This window comes from Coturnix japonica, chromosome 4 (genome assembly GCF_001577835.2).
Source record: "Coturnix japonica isolate 7356 chromosome 4, Coturnix japonica 2.1, whole genome shotgun sequence".
NCBI lineage: Eukaryota > Metazoa > Chordata > Aves > Galliformes > Phasianidae > Coturnix > Coturnix japonica.
In genome coordinates, this window is record NC_029519.1 from 50,376,335 (window position 1) to 50,392,722 (window position 16,388).

The window sequence follows — 16,388 nt, forward strand, 5'->3', positions numbered from 1 at the left end:
CAGTTAAGCACTCGCTCTTCCAATTGATTCAACAGTCACAGAGGAAATACATCTATGTTCCACAGACAGTAATGTTTGACTTCAAATACATGTCATGCATCACTGCATATACTGAGAACAAGAAATCTGTGAATCTTCATAGTCATCCACATCCACACACACGCACACACTGGGTACTTCAAAATAGCATTCATATGAATAAAAATATACTTCCAACAACAGATTTTCTCTATTAAATTCATGTTTATTGCTTAAGTTTTATCACAGTGGAGATTAAATTACGCTTAATCATCCGGTCAGTGCTTTTGTACCTTCTTCAATGCAAAAAAAACCATTTAAACCAAGTCATTCATACACTCGAAGTCTTACTACTATCCCACCATTCATCGCCTCCTTGTGTTCCTTTAGTTGACACAAACTGTAAGATTGTAAAAAGGTATAGCTAATAGGCTTATTTATAACACCATTTTCTTCAAGTATTCAGAATGCAGTACAAGTAACTGTACCGCGTATTAGAAAGATATCTGTACTGTTATTTATTGCTATAGGATAGAGGCTCCTGATGGGATGGTAATGAAATATTGCATCACTGTGTATGAGGATGATCTCAGCACACTGTTATCGTCACAACTCTTCCCATGTTAGTGAACAACACTAGGTAAAACGGGTTTCCTTCTTTCTTCTTCCAGGCATGGGATTTCAAACTACAAATAAATAAAGCATACACTCACAACGTGTGTAGTGCAAATTCCAAGTAAACAGAATGACATGGAAATAAATGCATAGTTGCCAACTCCGGTTTGGCAGGGCCACGCTGATTTTGCTGCTAGGTGCCCTGCCTCCCTGCCCTGGGTTTGTACTGCACCACCACAGGGTATCCATGTCAGCTGCAGTGATTGAAAGAGATTGTTGCAGGGAGGGTCCGGAGCTGGGGACAGGAGGCACAGCTGCCCCACGCTTCGCACCAGCCCGGCTGCTCTCCGTGTCGTGCCTCCCACTGAGCCTTAAGGCAGTGGTTGTTACCTCCCAGCAGGCAGCCTCCTGCCCCACGGTCTCAGAGGGGACATTGGCAACTATGGGAAATACAGATTGCGCGGCCCAGACTAAGAGAAGGTAATAGTTTCTCAGATACAACCATTGAAAGAGAACATCTACAACATTGTGAATTAGGAAAAAAAAAAAAAATAAATAAAATAAAATACAACAAAAAAGGAGAATTAATAGGAAAGACATTCAACTTTTAGCATTTTCTTGTTTGTTTCTTAAATCCCAAATAGCAGTTCGATTCTGTACTGCTTTGGGCTATTACAAAACCTTCTGCATTAAGCACAGAGGTGGATATTTTTTTGTTTTGTTTCATTTATTTTAATTATGCGAATCTACTTCCCACACAGCCATATTTAAACTGAAATAGAATTCCCTAACATCTTCATGGCATAACTTACATACGTAGAGAAAGGCAACAAATACAATTTTGTATAAATTAAAAATTAAGACTTATCGTAGACTTGCTCCCTACTCTTTTCTCTAAAGCACTGGTAGTGAGCAGAAGAGTCATGCAGCTTACCAGAAAACATAGCATACATTTTTGCCATTTTTCTTCAGTGCTTATTTTAAGAATTGGTGTGGTTTCTTTAATGTCTGTGTTCTCAGTTTGCAACTTCCTATTTCTTGTACAAGCATCGGGAATTTATTTATTTACGTTTTTAAACAGCATTCTTATACATATTGAGCCTCCAACACATGAAACACAGAGCTAGCACTAAGTTCTCTCAGCTAAAGATGCTTCTTCTCATAATAAAAAAAAATAAAAGGAAAAAAAACCTTTGCAAATAAAAAGAGACCTTTCCTCATTTGGGACACACACATTTAGCTTTTTTAAAAAATGAAAATACATAAATATGATCATCATATAACTTTAGAGGATTAAGGCTTCTAAAAACTTCAGTGCCAAAACAACCTTTCTGCATCAGTATTAAGAATAAAATATTTCCATTTTAGGTTGTGCTTGGTGGTTTTTTTTGCTTGTTTTTTTTTCTTTTCCTTTTTTTTTCTTTTTTTAAATACGTTCCTTAGTTCCGTAGAATTTTGTCACATATTATTACATACTGAAGGGGAGTGTTAGAACTGCTTATTGATGTTTTAAGTAGTTGTTAGACTAAGTTACAGCGATAAAACTCATTTACTTTACATGAGGGCTTGGCTCATTTCACCTTTTATTCATGCTTAATGTGGCCATTTCTTCTATGCTTGCCATTTGGTATCCCATTCTGGTAATGTCCATTAACAGTGCTATGTTCATCATTTGACCAAATATGTTTGCTTTGTTTGCGGATAAATTTTGTTAGCTTGGCCAAAATATAATAAAATAAGGCAGCACCCACTAATACAACAAAGGCAATATCCAGTAAGAAATACTGATATAGAGAGATGCTGTAAACAGCGGCACGTAGATGTTGCGCTCCATTGTGACGGAGGATGTAGTTAATCCAGTACACAGTCCGGTTCACAGGATGACCAGGTTGGTCTTTGTGAATTTCAGACAGCCTCTGAGCCCGTTGCCTGTAGCTGTATGAACGAGACGAAGAAAATGGAATAAGGTAAAAACCGTAGCCAGTGCTGAGCAATGCAAGTCTTCGTAAACATATAAATGCACACAAGAGATCAAAAGGTGTCCTTCTTCTGCAGGACTCTCCCATTAAGCCACATACAGAGGAATATAGACAAGGCATAATCTCTTTACATCTGTCACTACAGCTCACTGACAAAGAATTACCAAAAATACAGAACCACGGGTGACTGAAGGCTGATATCCACCCTTCAGCAGCAGACCTGCAGAAGGGATGAAGTGTCGATCTGCTCTCAGGCAGGAACCCTATCAAATCCCAAGTGAATGGAGTTGCCCTTCCTGCTCAAAGTGGCATCATACTCCAACACGCCACTCATGCTATTGTGCAATTAAGTTATTAGAGAAATAGGACAAACTGAGAAACGCAGTTTTAGATGTGTACTTCCCCTTTCAGTCCAGACTTCAGCCTACAACTGATTTTTCATAATGGGCTACCTGCAGCAGAGGATCACATTAAATTCCTCCCCATCCCACAGCTGCAGGGTCAATAGGTTATTTGAGCAGAACTTGCCTTAATGCTAGGAATAATTATACAAGAGAAAGCTGGAGCAACTGATGCCACTGATATTTCTTTAGCAATGCTCCTCTTTACTAAGCTTCTGTTGCTAACGAGCTCAATTCTTACAGATTTCTCCCTTTCCAAGGAAAGTGCAACTTAAAAGACTTTGTTCCCGTAAAAGCAAGAAACATTGTCATCATTGTACTCCAAAACACCCATTAACTTCATACAAGAAGAATGGAGCTGAGTCATTCTTTTTAATCCAGAGACAGTCTGCCCATCCCAAGTGTTTAAACTGACTCTTCTCAGACTTTGCTATTTCTGAGTAAATTCATTTGATGAAATTAAGAAAAGTTATTAAACCTAGCTCATGAACTTGTACTGTATTGCATCTGAATGACAAAAAAACTTACAGAAAGAGGCTGGAGCCCTCATAGTATGGTTTGTTGCAATGACCATGTTTTAATCAATGTGAGCGACCTTTCCACCTTTGCAACTCTATGTTAGAGATATCTGCTTTCTGTCCAGAAAATAATTTTCCTTTTTTTTTTTTTTTGTTGTTGCTGTTTGTTTGTTTTAATCAAATTGTGGGTCTTTAGAAGTGACTTTTTGAGCAGCGCCATATTTTCAGCTACAAGCCAAATGCAGCACCAACGGTATAGGTACGCTTTCCTCAGGCCTCACTAGGGCCTAACAGTCTGCTAAACAGACAGATTGCTAAACATGTTACTGTAGTGAACACAGGACACAAAAAAAGAGAGGTTGGCATGCAACAAAAAGATAGGCTTGGTTTGTTTCTATAACCTTGTTGTTCTACTGGTGGCAAACTCCACAGCCACAGAAAAGTAAATGAGTTGTGAGCCTTGGTATACTGGTCAACAAGCTTGGCATCTATATAGAAATATGGTCAGTTGAGTAATTCTGTGAAATGGGAACAACTATCCAAAGACATGGCACTCCCACACACGCAAGTAAACACCAACACACTTTTTTTTTCCTTGCTCTGTAGGAAGGCTCTGTATCTAACCCATAACAATAAATCAAAATAAAAGTAAGAAACAATCATTCCACATACCTGGGATCATTAATAACTTTTTCTAGTGCTTCATACAATTCACTCTCAGTGACAGTTTTCCAGTTCAACAATATTCCCATGCCTTTGGCCTGCACTCGGGTCATAGTATCGTAATGGTCTCCGAAAAGGGGAATTCCCACCACTGGAACCCCATGGTACATGGTTTCAAAAATGCTGTTCAAACCTCCATGACTAAGAAAAGCCTTAATGTTAGGGTGACCTGGAAATATAAGAGGTATGAACACACACACAAAAATTACATCTCCTTAATGTAGCATTATTGAAGCAACTGGTTACAATACATTTATTATTGGATTCCTACAGCTCCAATTCGGGAAGGTAGAATGAATTTTTTTCTTAAGTTCCCACCTATTTAAACCCACTCCGCAGAAATTTTGCATGCATTTGCTTTCTTCATTTTATATGAACAGAGAAGAAACACCCAATATGAATTAAAATTCTCATGTCTGAGTTGTCTAAAATTATACAAGCCACTCCAAAACTAACGCTTCCTTATTTCCATGAAAACTACAACAGATGCAAAGTGCAAAACGACACGATACAGCAAATACTTAGTTAAAACAACACTGTTTTTCAGTACTGTTGCCACCATTAGCTGATTTGTGTCCATGAGCTGATTGATATGCTCTTCATTTCATGATGTGACATTGAGTAACTGCATTTGGTGACTAAAACTGGTATTTACCTGTTTAATATTACAAATGAATGACAGAAAGAATGCTTTTCCTTATTATTCATATGAAAGACAAGCTATTTAATGACAGGACAACTGGTGTTGCATTCTCTGAAGCTTTACATGCCTTACTTCAGGCTAGCAAGATATGACAATAATGACAACAATATACTCCCCTACTGCTATGCAATGGAGAGATGAGAGTGCCCCAGCTCAATTTAGTAACCAAAAATATCTACCTGGTTCAGAAGTTGTTTGCCTAATACCTACATTACAGTAACTACTCTGGTTGACATGAATGTACAATGACACACAGACATTCTTCAATGTATTCATCAGTGCTCATCATAGCACCAGTTATTGTGCAAATGCACAAATATCTAGGTGTCTCAGAGGCAGCCATAAACACCTGCAGACCCTAGGATCCAGTGAATTCAGCTACACTTCAACACAGGAGGAAGGGGAAGAAAAAGCAAATACAGATACTGTAATATATAAACTTTACCAATAGATGAAGGAAGACAAAGCGTTATTGCTCCATTCAAGAACTCAGAGCATGTCAGGACAGATAAACAGAAAGATCATTAAAGATTCGCAAGACATCCCCAATTTCTGTTAGGGATTTCATTGGAAAATTTATATAATACATATATCAGTAATACTAATATTAAACATGTAATCAATATGTTCAGTTCCTAAAGACTTGGTGTAATATGAACAAATTCTGCATGCTTTGTTTATAGATTCTTCCATGAACAGTCCAGTGAAGTTCATAATACTACAGCTTCTTCACTGCTGAGAAGTTAACAGTTACAGTCATCAATTCCCTAAAACAGCAAATTCTAGAAAATTCCCATTCATCTTTTATAATTATAATATTTTTTAACTGCACACATTGCATAGCATACAAGACTTTTAACAACAAACATCCCCGTTTATTAAGTCAAACAGACTTGGCAATGACTGTGGCCTTCCATGCAACTGACTTAAGAAAAAAACAGAGTTAGCACCAGATAGAGTATTAACATCAGAAAGAATGTTTCATTTCATCATCAAGAAACTGTGAAGAATGCTATATTCTTGCTCTATGATTTCTATTACTATGACTGCTATTTGAATAAAATATTGTTGGGAGAGCAAACTGAATTTCAGTGAGAATAAGCAATGTATCATAAATACTCACCAAGAAGGTCATTTTGTGGTAACCATTCTATAAGCTTTGTATTGTTGCCTAGATTCCTTGGTTTGTTTCCTGAAAACCTAAAGAAATAGAATCAAATTGGAGCTACATTATCAAACCCTCCAAAATGCGCGAACTCTAAACAGTAAATGAAACCAAACGATCCAGCTTTCTAGCTACACTGGGATACTGCTTACTTACCATTATAAGAAAAAAAAAGCTATAAAATTAATCAGGAATAATTTCTTTTTTTTTTTTTTAATTTTTTTTATCACTCACTTCCTTATAATCAGGCTGAAAATGCAATGTTTTCTATTTAAATAATGGCAATACAGCTGCTTTAAAAAGCGTATTGTAAGTCGTACCAGTGTGAATGGAAGAAAGTCTTACAATCTTTCTATGACTCTGAGATTGTTGCTTTACTGAAAACTCTGATTAATACCACACAAGTAACTCCACTGATAACACCACATCAGCTCATAAACTGTAGGTAGGCCCTACTACCAACATAAGACATTCCCATTCAGTTGGCCAACTTCCAGCAGCTCTTAAGAACTGACAGCATCTCATTTTAAAACAAATTACTAGTACAAGGAAAGGAAAGGGTGACAGTCCAGATTACAAGGCAAGAAGCTACTGATGGAAAGGATTGGATCGGACTGTAGAACAGCCGCATTTTGGTTACTTAATTCACCGCCTGAAATATACTGACAATGTCTTGCTCTTAGTGAGTTTGTTGGGAAAGTTTAATAAACAATACAACCTTTAAATACAAACTGATTTCTGTGTCACATACTGTTTATATGCAAAATTAAATATATTCTAAACTGAAAAAGAGGAGGGAAAAGAATAATGGTGACTGGAGGGCTTTTTATTTTTTTTTTCCTCTGACAGCTCCAGAAGAGAGCTTTCAGGGAAAAAAAAAAAAAGACTCAGAAGTATTCTGGTTATAGCAGATCTATAACTGCATAACGAACCACCTTGATGTTTCCAATTAAGTAAACCAAGAAGCTTGCATATTCCATATGTTGAAAAGTAAACTGAACAAATTTCCTGACCTTACATAAAAAGCAAGAAAACCATAAATCTCGTACTGGTTTTGGTGCTAAATAGTACCACATAACCAGAAGGAGATTAAGAACTATAAGGATTTCCTTGACTTGGCATCCTGACGTAAGACTGTCAAGCAATACTATCATTCCCATTCTCAGAAACTTCTAGCACAACAAATGCCTGCTTCCAACACAGATCAGAAGTCAATAATCTGAAAAGAAGAAAATCACAAAGTGAAGCTGGCTTCAATTTCATATTTAGGTGTTTCCTTACAGAACTCAAATTCCCACTGATATGACTTTTTGCATTCAAAAAAAACTCCAATAAAATATTTTAATAGATTCCTCATTTACTAGAGATAGTGGATACCTACAGTTTCTTACCTACAGTAAGAAATCCAGAAAAACATGACAAAAGCATAGCACAACACAAAAAGCAGTACAATCAATTGGGATGAATTCACATTAATCCCTCTAAATTATGCTCTGTTATGAAGCACGTAAAGCAGAGCAAACTAATTTTTACATTAAGTTTAGAGAGCTGTTCACGATGTTTTTACTATAACAAAAAAATCTTATTATTTCTTCTGCAGATTTTCCTTCCTCTGATTCCTCACAGAGAAAGGCAATTAAGAGGAACAATTATCAGAGTCCATGTTTCCATAAGATAGGGGGGAAGGAAGTAGGATGTAAGAGGAAAGCTGGAGGGGAGGGGAAAGCAAGCCTTGAATCCTTCAGGGGGCTAGATAAGGAGAATTACACAGTCACTCCCTATGGTGGCTTCTTGATTAGAATTGACGCAGCTAAGTCGCAAATATTACAACCTTTTAGACTCTCTTCACTGTTCTCAATCCTAGGATATAAATTCAGTAGAGGAGTATATAACCTATGCTCTATCCTGCCACAAAATCATTGCTCTTTCTTACTGCCAGAGGACTTCAATGCTTCTACAAAGGGCATCTTTCAAGAGTCAGGTTCTCCGTGCCACCCAGACTGATTTCAGATTCTGCATTAGATGCAATACTAAAGATGGCACAATAGGAAATGACTGTGCTTTCAATTACTCCAAGAACGTGTCATTGCACTTACCTCCAAATAACTCGCTGCGGCAGTCTTGCCAGAGCATGTGCTAACTTGTTTGCAACGTCTTCTGACAGATATTTCACTCCAGCCCCAAACGACACGAGGACAAAGCCGTTTTCATTAGCACCATTCACCCATGTTTGGAGATCCTGTTGAAGTAAAGTTTATGCCGAACACTTATAAGCACAGGTAATCAACAGACATGGAAATTACTAAGTGCAATGTTTGAGAACACACGGCATAGACTATAAACATCAAAATTCTTTCAGGTTTGTTCTAGCTTCTGTATTAACAACTAACCTCCAGAGGCAATTATTCAACCTATTAGTTGGCACATTCACGTGTCAAAAAACAAACAAGAAAAACAACAAAAAACACCTGGTATTTTCATACAGCAAAATATAAATATATCTGTCTTGAAGTATCAGCCCCATTGTAAAATACAGGGAAAGAAAAAATCAAGAAACTCAGGGACTCAATTATTCCATCCCCAGCATTAATGATAGTACACAATACAGGCTATTTTTATTTAAATTTATATAAGAAATAATAAAACAACTTGACAGAAGCCAGAGCCTTCAAAAAACACCTCCCAGCACCAGGGTGCTGCAGCCCTCGGTCCAAAGGAAGGCAAAGCAGGCATGAGGAGGACTGCAGCAGTTTAAGAGCATCATTCCCAGGTGTCAAGATGACATGCCAGAGTGTGCTGTGACACCCACTCCTTTCAGGCAGGAGCTAAAATGTCTGTCCAGCACAATGACAGAGACTTCATGTGTCAAGGAAAAGCCACAGCCCAGCAGCCCCAAGTGACTGTGGTTACTGCTGAAATCATGGGTGAAATTTTCATTGGGACTGAAGAAATCAGCAAGAGACATGGCCTGAGCCCAGCTGACACAGGAGACTTCAGAGCTGATACATTTACCCACAGCCTGAGCTCTGCTAGCTGTAACATGCAAAGGAAAGAGGAAAGAAACACACCAATATCCACACAGTTCTACTATCCAGATCCACATGTGTATTGCTGAAGGTCCACTCCTAGTAGACGAGTACCCGGAGATGCACTCTCCAGCCACATTCCCAGCTAGCGTGGCAGGCAGGTAACAGTTAAGTTACAAAGAAGACAGCAAAACCTGAGCCTTGGGGCTGACTCTGTGGCAGTGGCGTTTATGTAACTGGTAAAAACGCAAGCCAGCAGATGCACCTACCTAACACTAGCAGCTCTCTGCAGACTCGAAAGAAAAAAAACATCTGAGAGCATTAGATGGAGCAGAGCTGCAAGCTAAACAAGTCTCAAACACAAGAGCAATGTCATCAGGCTTCAAAAAGAAAACACAGAAAGATGAAAAAGGTCCACTGTACCACTGCTTGTGGAAACAAATTCAATTTCTGATTTCCAACGCAACTGTTTACAGTGGAAACTAGACAGTTATCCCACTGACTTACAGATGGCAGTGTGCCAATACCTTATTTTTCTCAGGATTGGTTTAACTCCATTATCATCCAATCAAAATGTGAGGCTGCTCAGCAATAGGAAATGAGTAAAAGGAAAATTAAGTGCCTTGTTCACAATGTGCCCCTTGTCCTGGCAATAAATAGCAGGCTAGACGGCAACGGGGCAATGCTGCGCTATCGTATCTGGGCACAAAACCACAAAAGCTATCACAAAAAACAGCAGGCATAACAAAGAACCATACATTAGACACTGCTCCCTGTTGTGCCCTGGAAAAAGGGATTTCCATTTTCTCTAGAATCCCTGCTTCATTTTTCTTCATCTTTTCCCAGCGCCCTTTCTTCTCCACTTTTTTTCCTATGTCTGCAGAGGGAAGGGGAATAAGGGTAAAGGAGGAGGAAGTGTCTGCAACCTGCCTCGAAGCTGAATCATTTTCTATTGCCTATGCTTTTGGCATTAAAGTTTCCAACTGATTTTGTGATTTATTTCAAATTTGTCCTTGAATTTTACTTAAACACCTGAGGCATGCTTGAAAAGTAATTGTATTATATTCTCTTCGTGGTTCAACTACTTACACCTTGAACTACTTCCTATCCATTCTTTAAAGTTAAATGGATGAAAAAAAAGTGGGCTCAATGGTAAGTCTTTCTGAAAAATCAATCACATACCACACTCTAAATGATGTATCGGAGCCCACTTGCAATATGTGATCACGTTATACTCCAAGAACTAAAGTCATCTGTTATGAAACCCCATGTGTCTTGTGTTCCCTTTTATGAGCAGCATACAATTTATTTCCTAGTATGCATTTTCCATACAACTAGTCGTTTGAGCTGAAGTATCTTGTGGCATTACAAATGTAAGGCTCAAGAAGCCAATGAGGGGAGACATTCCGCTGTACCTCGTACTTGTGAACAAGGAAGAAATGGCCTTGAATATGAAGGCCAAGGGCAGACCTGGCTACAGTTATTAGAGGCAGTTGTTCAGGTTACTGAGAGGACAAGGATGCATCTCCAGAGCTTCAATGGAGCTGACTTAGGCTTTAAAAGGGACCTGTTTGGAAAAATAGGTGCTATACAGTCCTGGAAAGAAAAGAGGGGCTCAGGAGCACTGGTTGATATTCAAAAGCATCATCTCCTCCAAGCTCAAGTCTAGCTGAGAAAGTTTTCTTAAAAAAAAAAACAACACAACTGCCATTAGTGGCACTGCTGCTGAAACACTTCTCACTCAGTATCTAAGTCCTATCTACCACAACTTAGGCTTGGTCAGATATGTGGTTTCTCCTCAAAATTAGCCTGCTGTAACTCAGATTTTGGCTCCCAAGACTACTGCTACTTCTCTCCATCTTGCTCAGTTACAAATTATGTGATACTTCACAACTTTGTGATGCATTCATGTAATTCAAACGATACATCATTATGTACACATGGCAAAGGTGTGTAGTATTTCCCTACAGTGACATTCCCAAAACAGTATTCAGCAACCTCCGTGTGTTGCAAATAGCTATTAAGCATGAAGAATTTTATGTAGGAGGGAAACAAGAAATGAACTTTACTCTGTACCATGGCAATAGTCACTCTACAAGCAGGCTTTTGTATTTTATTATTGTGCAATAGCAAGGCAACCTGTTTTATGTTATTACAGCTCATTTCACAGCCAAACTCTTGTAATCCCTCCTTTTGTAACACATCCTAGATCCAACAGAACATAACATGTAATAGATGTACAAGCATTATGAAGATACTAACTTTCCATGGGGGAACTTCACACTTTGCCTGGCAAGACAAGATCCTGCCATCAGACTCAAACGGAATGAACTTGTTTGCCATCTTATGTGAGGTTATAAAAATTAACAGAATGTGAATACATATATCATAAATAGCAGCTTTTTGAGTGTTTCCTCTCTTGACACACTCAAGAGTGGGAACTTGGGCACACCTGTAAGCTCTTGCAGTGGGACCCAAGCAATCCAAGGTTCCATTAGGTTCAGAGGAAGCATACCTGACTTCAACAGCCAGGCCTATGCAAGGAAGTGAAGGGTGGTTCGCTATGCTCTGAGCTGCAGAGGTGCAAACCAGCTCTGATCTTAGAGTTCGAGGTGTTTAACTGGATGAAGGCAAGTGCAGAAGGTGAGGACCCATCTCTGAGATAAACCACCTACAAGGCTACCAGAGGCTTCCACACCAGAGGTGGACGATGCCTGCCCAACTCAAATCTGAAACTTAAGAACTTGGAATTTGTCTTTAGGTTCTATTTTAAAACACAAGATTTGACAGAAGCAGAACAGTTCTGAGCCAAACTAGAGAAGATCCAGAAGATTTTCAATTCAGTTTATCATATTTTGACAACAACTAGAAGGACTTCTTCCATTCAAATCTGTCTGCATTTTACTTAAGCCCTATTTTGTGCTGGTAGTAAGAGGAATTGCTTGCCTGCCTCCTGATCTGCAGCCCCTTTCCAAACTGCTTCCCCAGAGGGGTGCTGAAATCACTGCTCTGCAGGAACTGCAGAAGACGAAGTGCAGACTTGTCAGAACAAAGGTTCTCCTTGAATATATTTGTATAATTTCTGGCATAATATAGAAATAATTAAATAGGATCACTAAACATTGCTAAAAATTCAAGAGTTGGGGTAAAAATGAGAAAATGGAGAACAGGGGAACCAATATTCCCTCTTTGCAAAACCACATGAGTTAGTGATCTAAAGGAGTCTACAAACTCTCAGGTACCTTTAACTTTCTATACCTATTTCTCAACACTTTTTTTTTTTTTTAATTACAGATTTCCTAAGGTAAAAGGTCTAGCAGATCTGAAACCAAGTAAGCAGTGTTAATAAACCTTCGGTTGCAGTCATTTGATTGTCCTGCTGTCATGGTACAAAGGCTCACCATATTTTGTACTTCTCTGTTCATGATCTTGGCACATGAAAGATACTGAATACCACCTTTATTATTATGGCCATGCACTAAATTCGTGCATATGCATTCCTAATATTTACTTTGCAATAAACAATGCAGGATTAGTAGCTCAAAACCTTTGTTTTGCTCTAATCTTGCAAAACCTGAATCACAGAATTAACTATGCTGATGCAGTACAACTTTTTCCCCCTTCAAATTTCAGCATACCTTGGCACTCCATTCTTGAGTCACCTTTCTGCCTTTTTATTGACTTAGACCACATGAGCCCTAGCACTCCAATAATCAGTGTCAAGAAATCAAGAACGGAAACCAGAGAAACCAGCTTTGCATTCATCCAGAGAGAAGTAATACACTCATCGAGTTTGCCACCAGTCGTTGAGCTCTGATGACTGGCAGTCACATAAAAAAAACACTGACCCACACTAGAATGAAATGAAATCACCACTCTGTACACTAAACAGCTTCACAGATAACTGCACTTACCCAGTGTGAACTTCTTTTAAATCTACTTACATTCCTGTCCTCTAGCACATTCTGTCTTCCTAATTTAATTTTGCACCATATGAAAATAGAGTCACAATGAGTCACTAGAAATGCCCTTATTAAAAGCCATCTTTTTTATTCGGGCAGCATTTTATAGCTCTGCACTCGCAGCATGAAAGCCACTTCATTTTGCTCAGTTTAAGTGTTGTTCAGATTTGCTGTAAATTCAGTTTGAGACTGAATCAGGCACAAGAAATATTTCAGTCCTAGCCTAGGCAGTGATTGCTGACATTTCATTAAGTAGGGCAACCTGAACAACTGACCAAAAGCTCTGAGATACAGAACTTGTTTTCCCCGTTCTCTACTAGGAATCAAAGCCCCAGCAGTTCTAACCCCAAAACTGTGAAGAACTTGAGCACAATTCTCAAAATAAGGCAGTCAGTTCTGTATGAAATGTCAAAAAACTTCCACTGGGCACTTATGTAATTTCCATCTGAAGAGAAATGTCGGGGGTTTTAGTGATAGGATCACTAAAAGAGAAGCTGATGTTAATAATTAAGTTAGACACACAGGCACATACTGGGACTTCCGAAAAGATACAAACAGCTAAAAAAATCCAGGACTGGAGAGACATCCACATTAAGCGCTTTGTGAGGCAGGCAGCTCTCCCCTATGTTTTCTCAGTGAGCAGAGAGGCTCACACCCACTCTGGGACAAGCTGGGATGCCTCACTGGACACTGCTCCTCCCGGGCCACTGGTGCCTCTGCCAGGCACTGCATGAGCGAGGGGGAGCTCAGCCCACATGAAATATCAGAAGCCTGTTAGGTCAGCTACTCCAGCAAGCATTTGGTTCTGGAACTGAATTTTGAACTAAACTTTCCAATTGAATGTTGGTTTTCATCCAACTACAGCTTTATATTTATATACTCAACCAAAGATCATCATCTAATAAATACATGTATTGATTACCATCTTTACTTCAGTGATTAAATTCGACACATGCTGCGGTACAAAAACACTTAAGCGTGTCCCGGTTACAACATTGAGCCAAACCCTGTCAGGTCTGTCTGTCTTCATGTTAACATTCATGAAAACTCAGATTATTTGGGCAAATCGGGAAAGTTAGACACTAAAACAGTTTGTGTAAAACAGAAAAGGAACTGTAATGGTGAAGCTTCTTTTGAAGTTCCCTACCAGTTGAGTCAGATCTCTGGTTTTCTTTATGATGACTGCCTGATACTGATATCACAACTTCCAGGAGGTACCAAATCACTTTCAATTACATCCCCCATCAGATGTGTTTTCTAAACCCTTTTAAAATGGAAGTTAAACTCTTACGGGTCTCACAAGATTGCACAGCACTGGCACAGACCAAATAAAAGCTGGTCAACATTCCCTTCCTGTTCCCCCCCTTCTGCAGGTAGGAGGCTTTCATGTAGTAACCAACCAGCCTCGTGCCCAATTCACCCTCTTCAGGCATTACACATTTGCTTTTACAGCACTCCCTTGCGATACACACAGACTACCTGAGCAGGCTGCTGCTTTTTCAACGCTAGCAGTATTTACTGCAGTCAGAGCTTAGCACAGGAGCAGTTATTACGACCTTGCCTTGTTCTCTTCACTGAGTTCAGCTGGCGATGCACAATCATTTCTCTTAGACACTACATTATGAAGGGTGAGGGATTTTGCATATAGATCGGTCTTTTATTTAAGTTCTCCCTTGTGCCTGCATAGGGAAAATATAAACACTTATTGATCTACGCTCTTCTATAGGCTAGATGGGGGATGGGGGAACAAATAAATCAAATAAAATAATCTTTTTACCATTCTCAGACAGGAATGCCATTGTGCCGACCCCACTATGTGAGCTTTGTTCTGTTTAGTTTGCTCATTAGCTATTCTTAGCAGGCTTGGATGCTAAATGCACAGCTGTGACTATAGAGTGAGGACCCAGCTGGCAGTAACCAGTGGTGCCTAATACTGAGCTTTGCTTCAGATAAACAAAGTACACAAGTACAAACATAACCGGGTTTAATAATCGAAGCTTTCCCTGTTCAGCTGCTCGGTTCAAATGTGCAGTAGCACAAATGTCTGTTCTTTGAAGATGGTTGCAAACCACCACCCTCCAATGGGGAGCACAGGCGTGCTATGCAACTTCTGCTGCAGAACGCTGCTTAGGGCAGACAAAACTAGATCTATTTCAAGATAAATAAATAAAATAGCTCTATGAAGCGGTCCTTAGAGACAAGATAAGGATAAACGAACAGAAAGGTACACAGTTTTTTTAGTGACAGTCTTCTAAATAGTACTTTTCTCATAAGCAATATTTAAATACTGTACTAATACATTTTAACTTCATTTCAAATTTTATTAAAAATAAAAACCACTGTGTCAGCAGAGGCAGTTAAAGGCCACACCAAAAATAATGCCTCCTATTTGCTTCCATGGAAACTGCAATACACACAAAGAACACAATAACATTATCTGATAGAGCAAATTCTTAGCTACAAAACACTATTTTTCAACATTGTCACCACCATTAGCTGTGCACTTTCACCTGTGACAAACAGGAGCCTGTCTCCTAAAAGTCTGCACCAGTGGAGATGAATGGCTGCCTGTCTCTACTGCTGCTGCTGAAACTCACCAGCCAGCACCTCGCTGTGCTCACATCCACAGCCTGGTCACTAGAAACCTTGAGCAGCCATCAGTGTCAGTGGGTGCCATTTTCCTGCATGGAGAAATTCAACAACTCTTTGCTTCATGTGCACTTCCATGTCAGACAACATTCTGTCAGAGTGCCCCTCTGCTGCCAATCTGTCACATGGCAACGACACAGAACGGAATACTGGTGGGAAGGTTCTGCCTCTACTGCCATACCACCAACATCCGCTTCTGCCGCTGTGGGCCAGCACCATAAAATAGGAGACACTGCTTTCAGAGCAGTCCTCTTATGTGCAAATCATATGACCTTTACTGTCACTCAGCAAGCAGGGTCCTGTCGCATCACCTGAAGGCTACAAAATAATGTGCCCATCTGGGTAAAGCCAGAGAAACATCATGACTTTAGGCAAAGCTTGATGTTTGCCTTGACTTGCTATTAGTTCACCTGTCACTTAACAACCCATTGCAGCATCTCCTATGCAGAGCAGAGGACATGAGGCACTGCCGCGAGCACCAGACTGCAGTGACCGGGACAGCTCGCGGTGCCCTGACTCCACACATCCAGCTGCCAGCTGGCTAAGCCACAGCCCTTGGCTCATTTCCACAACATGCTGAAGGTTATTTTTCAGCTAGCAAAAATCCTGCCTTTTAAAAGCATGCTGGT

General features: G+C 39.5%; 1 protein-coding gene across 3 annotated transcripts in view; it reads right to left on the reverse strand.

Annotated features, from left to right (window-relative positions):
- Positions 1-223: 223 nt before the first annotated feature.
- UGT8 (UDP glycosyltransferase 8) overlaps positions 224-16,388 on the reverse strand; it is a 45,106-nt gene continuing 28,941 nt past the window's right edge. For all 3 annotated transcript variants that reach the window (XM_015861945.2, XM_015861946.2, XM_015861944.2), the window contains exons 3-6: positions 8,219-8,361; positions 6,081-6,157; positions 4,204-4,423; positions 224-2,568 (exon numbers count right to left, since the gene is read on the reverse strand). In XM_015861945.2, coding sequence (XP_015717431.1) covers positions 2,217-2,568; positions 4,204-4,423; positions 6,081-6,157; positions 8,219-8,361 — 792 coding nt within the window. In that variant the 3' untranslated portion in view covers positions 224-2,216. The remainder of the gene's footprint in view (positions 2,569-4,203; positions 4,424-6,080; positions 6,158-8,218; positions 8,362-16,388) is intronic.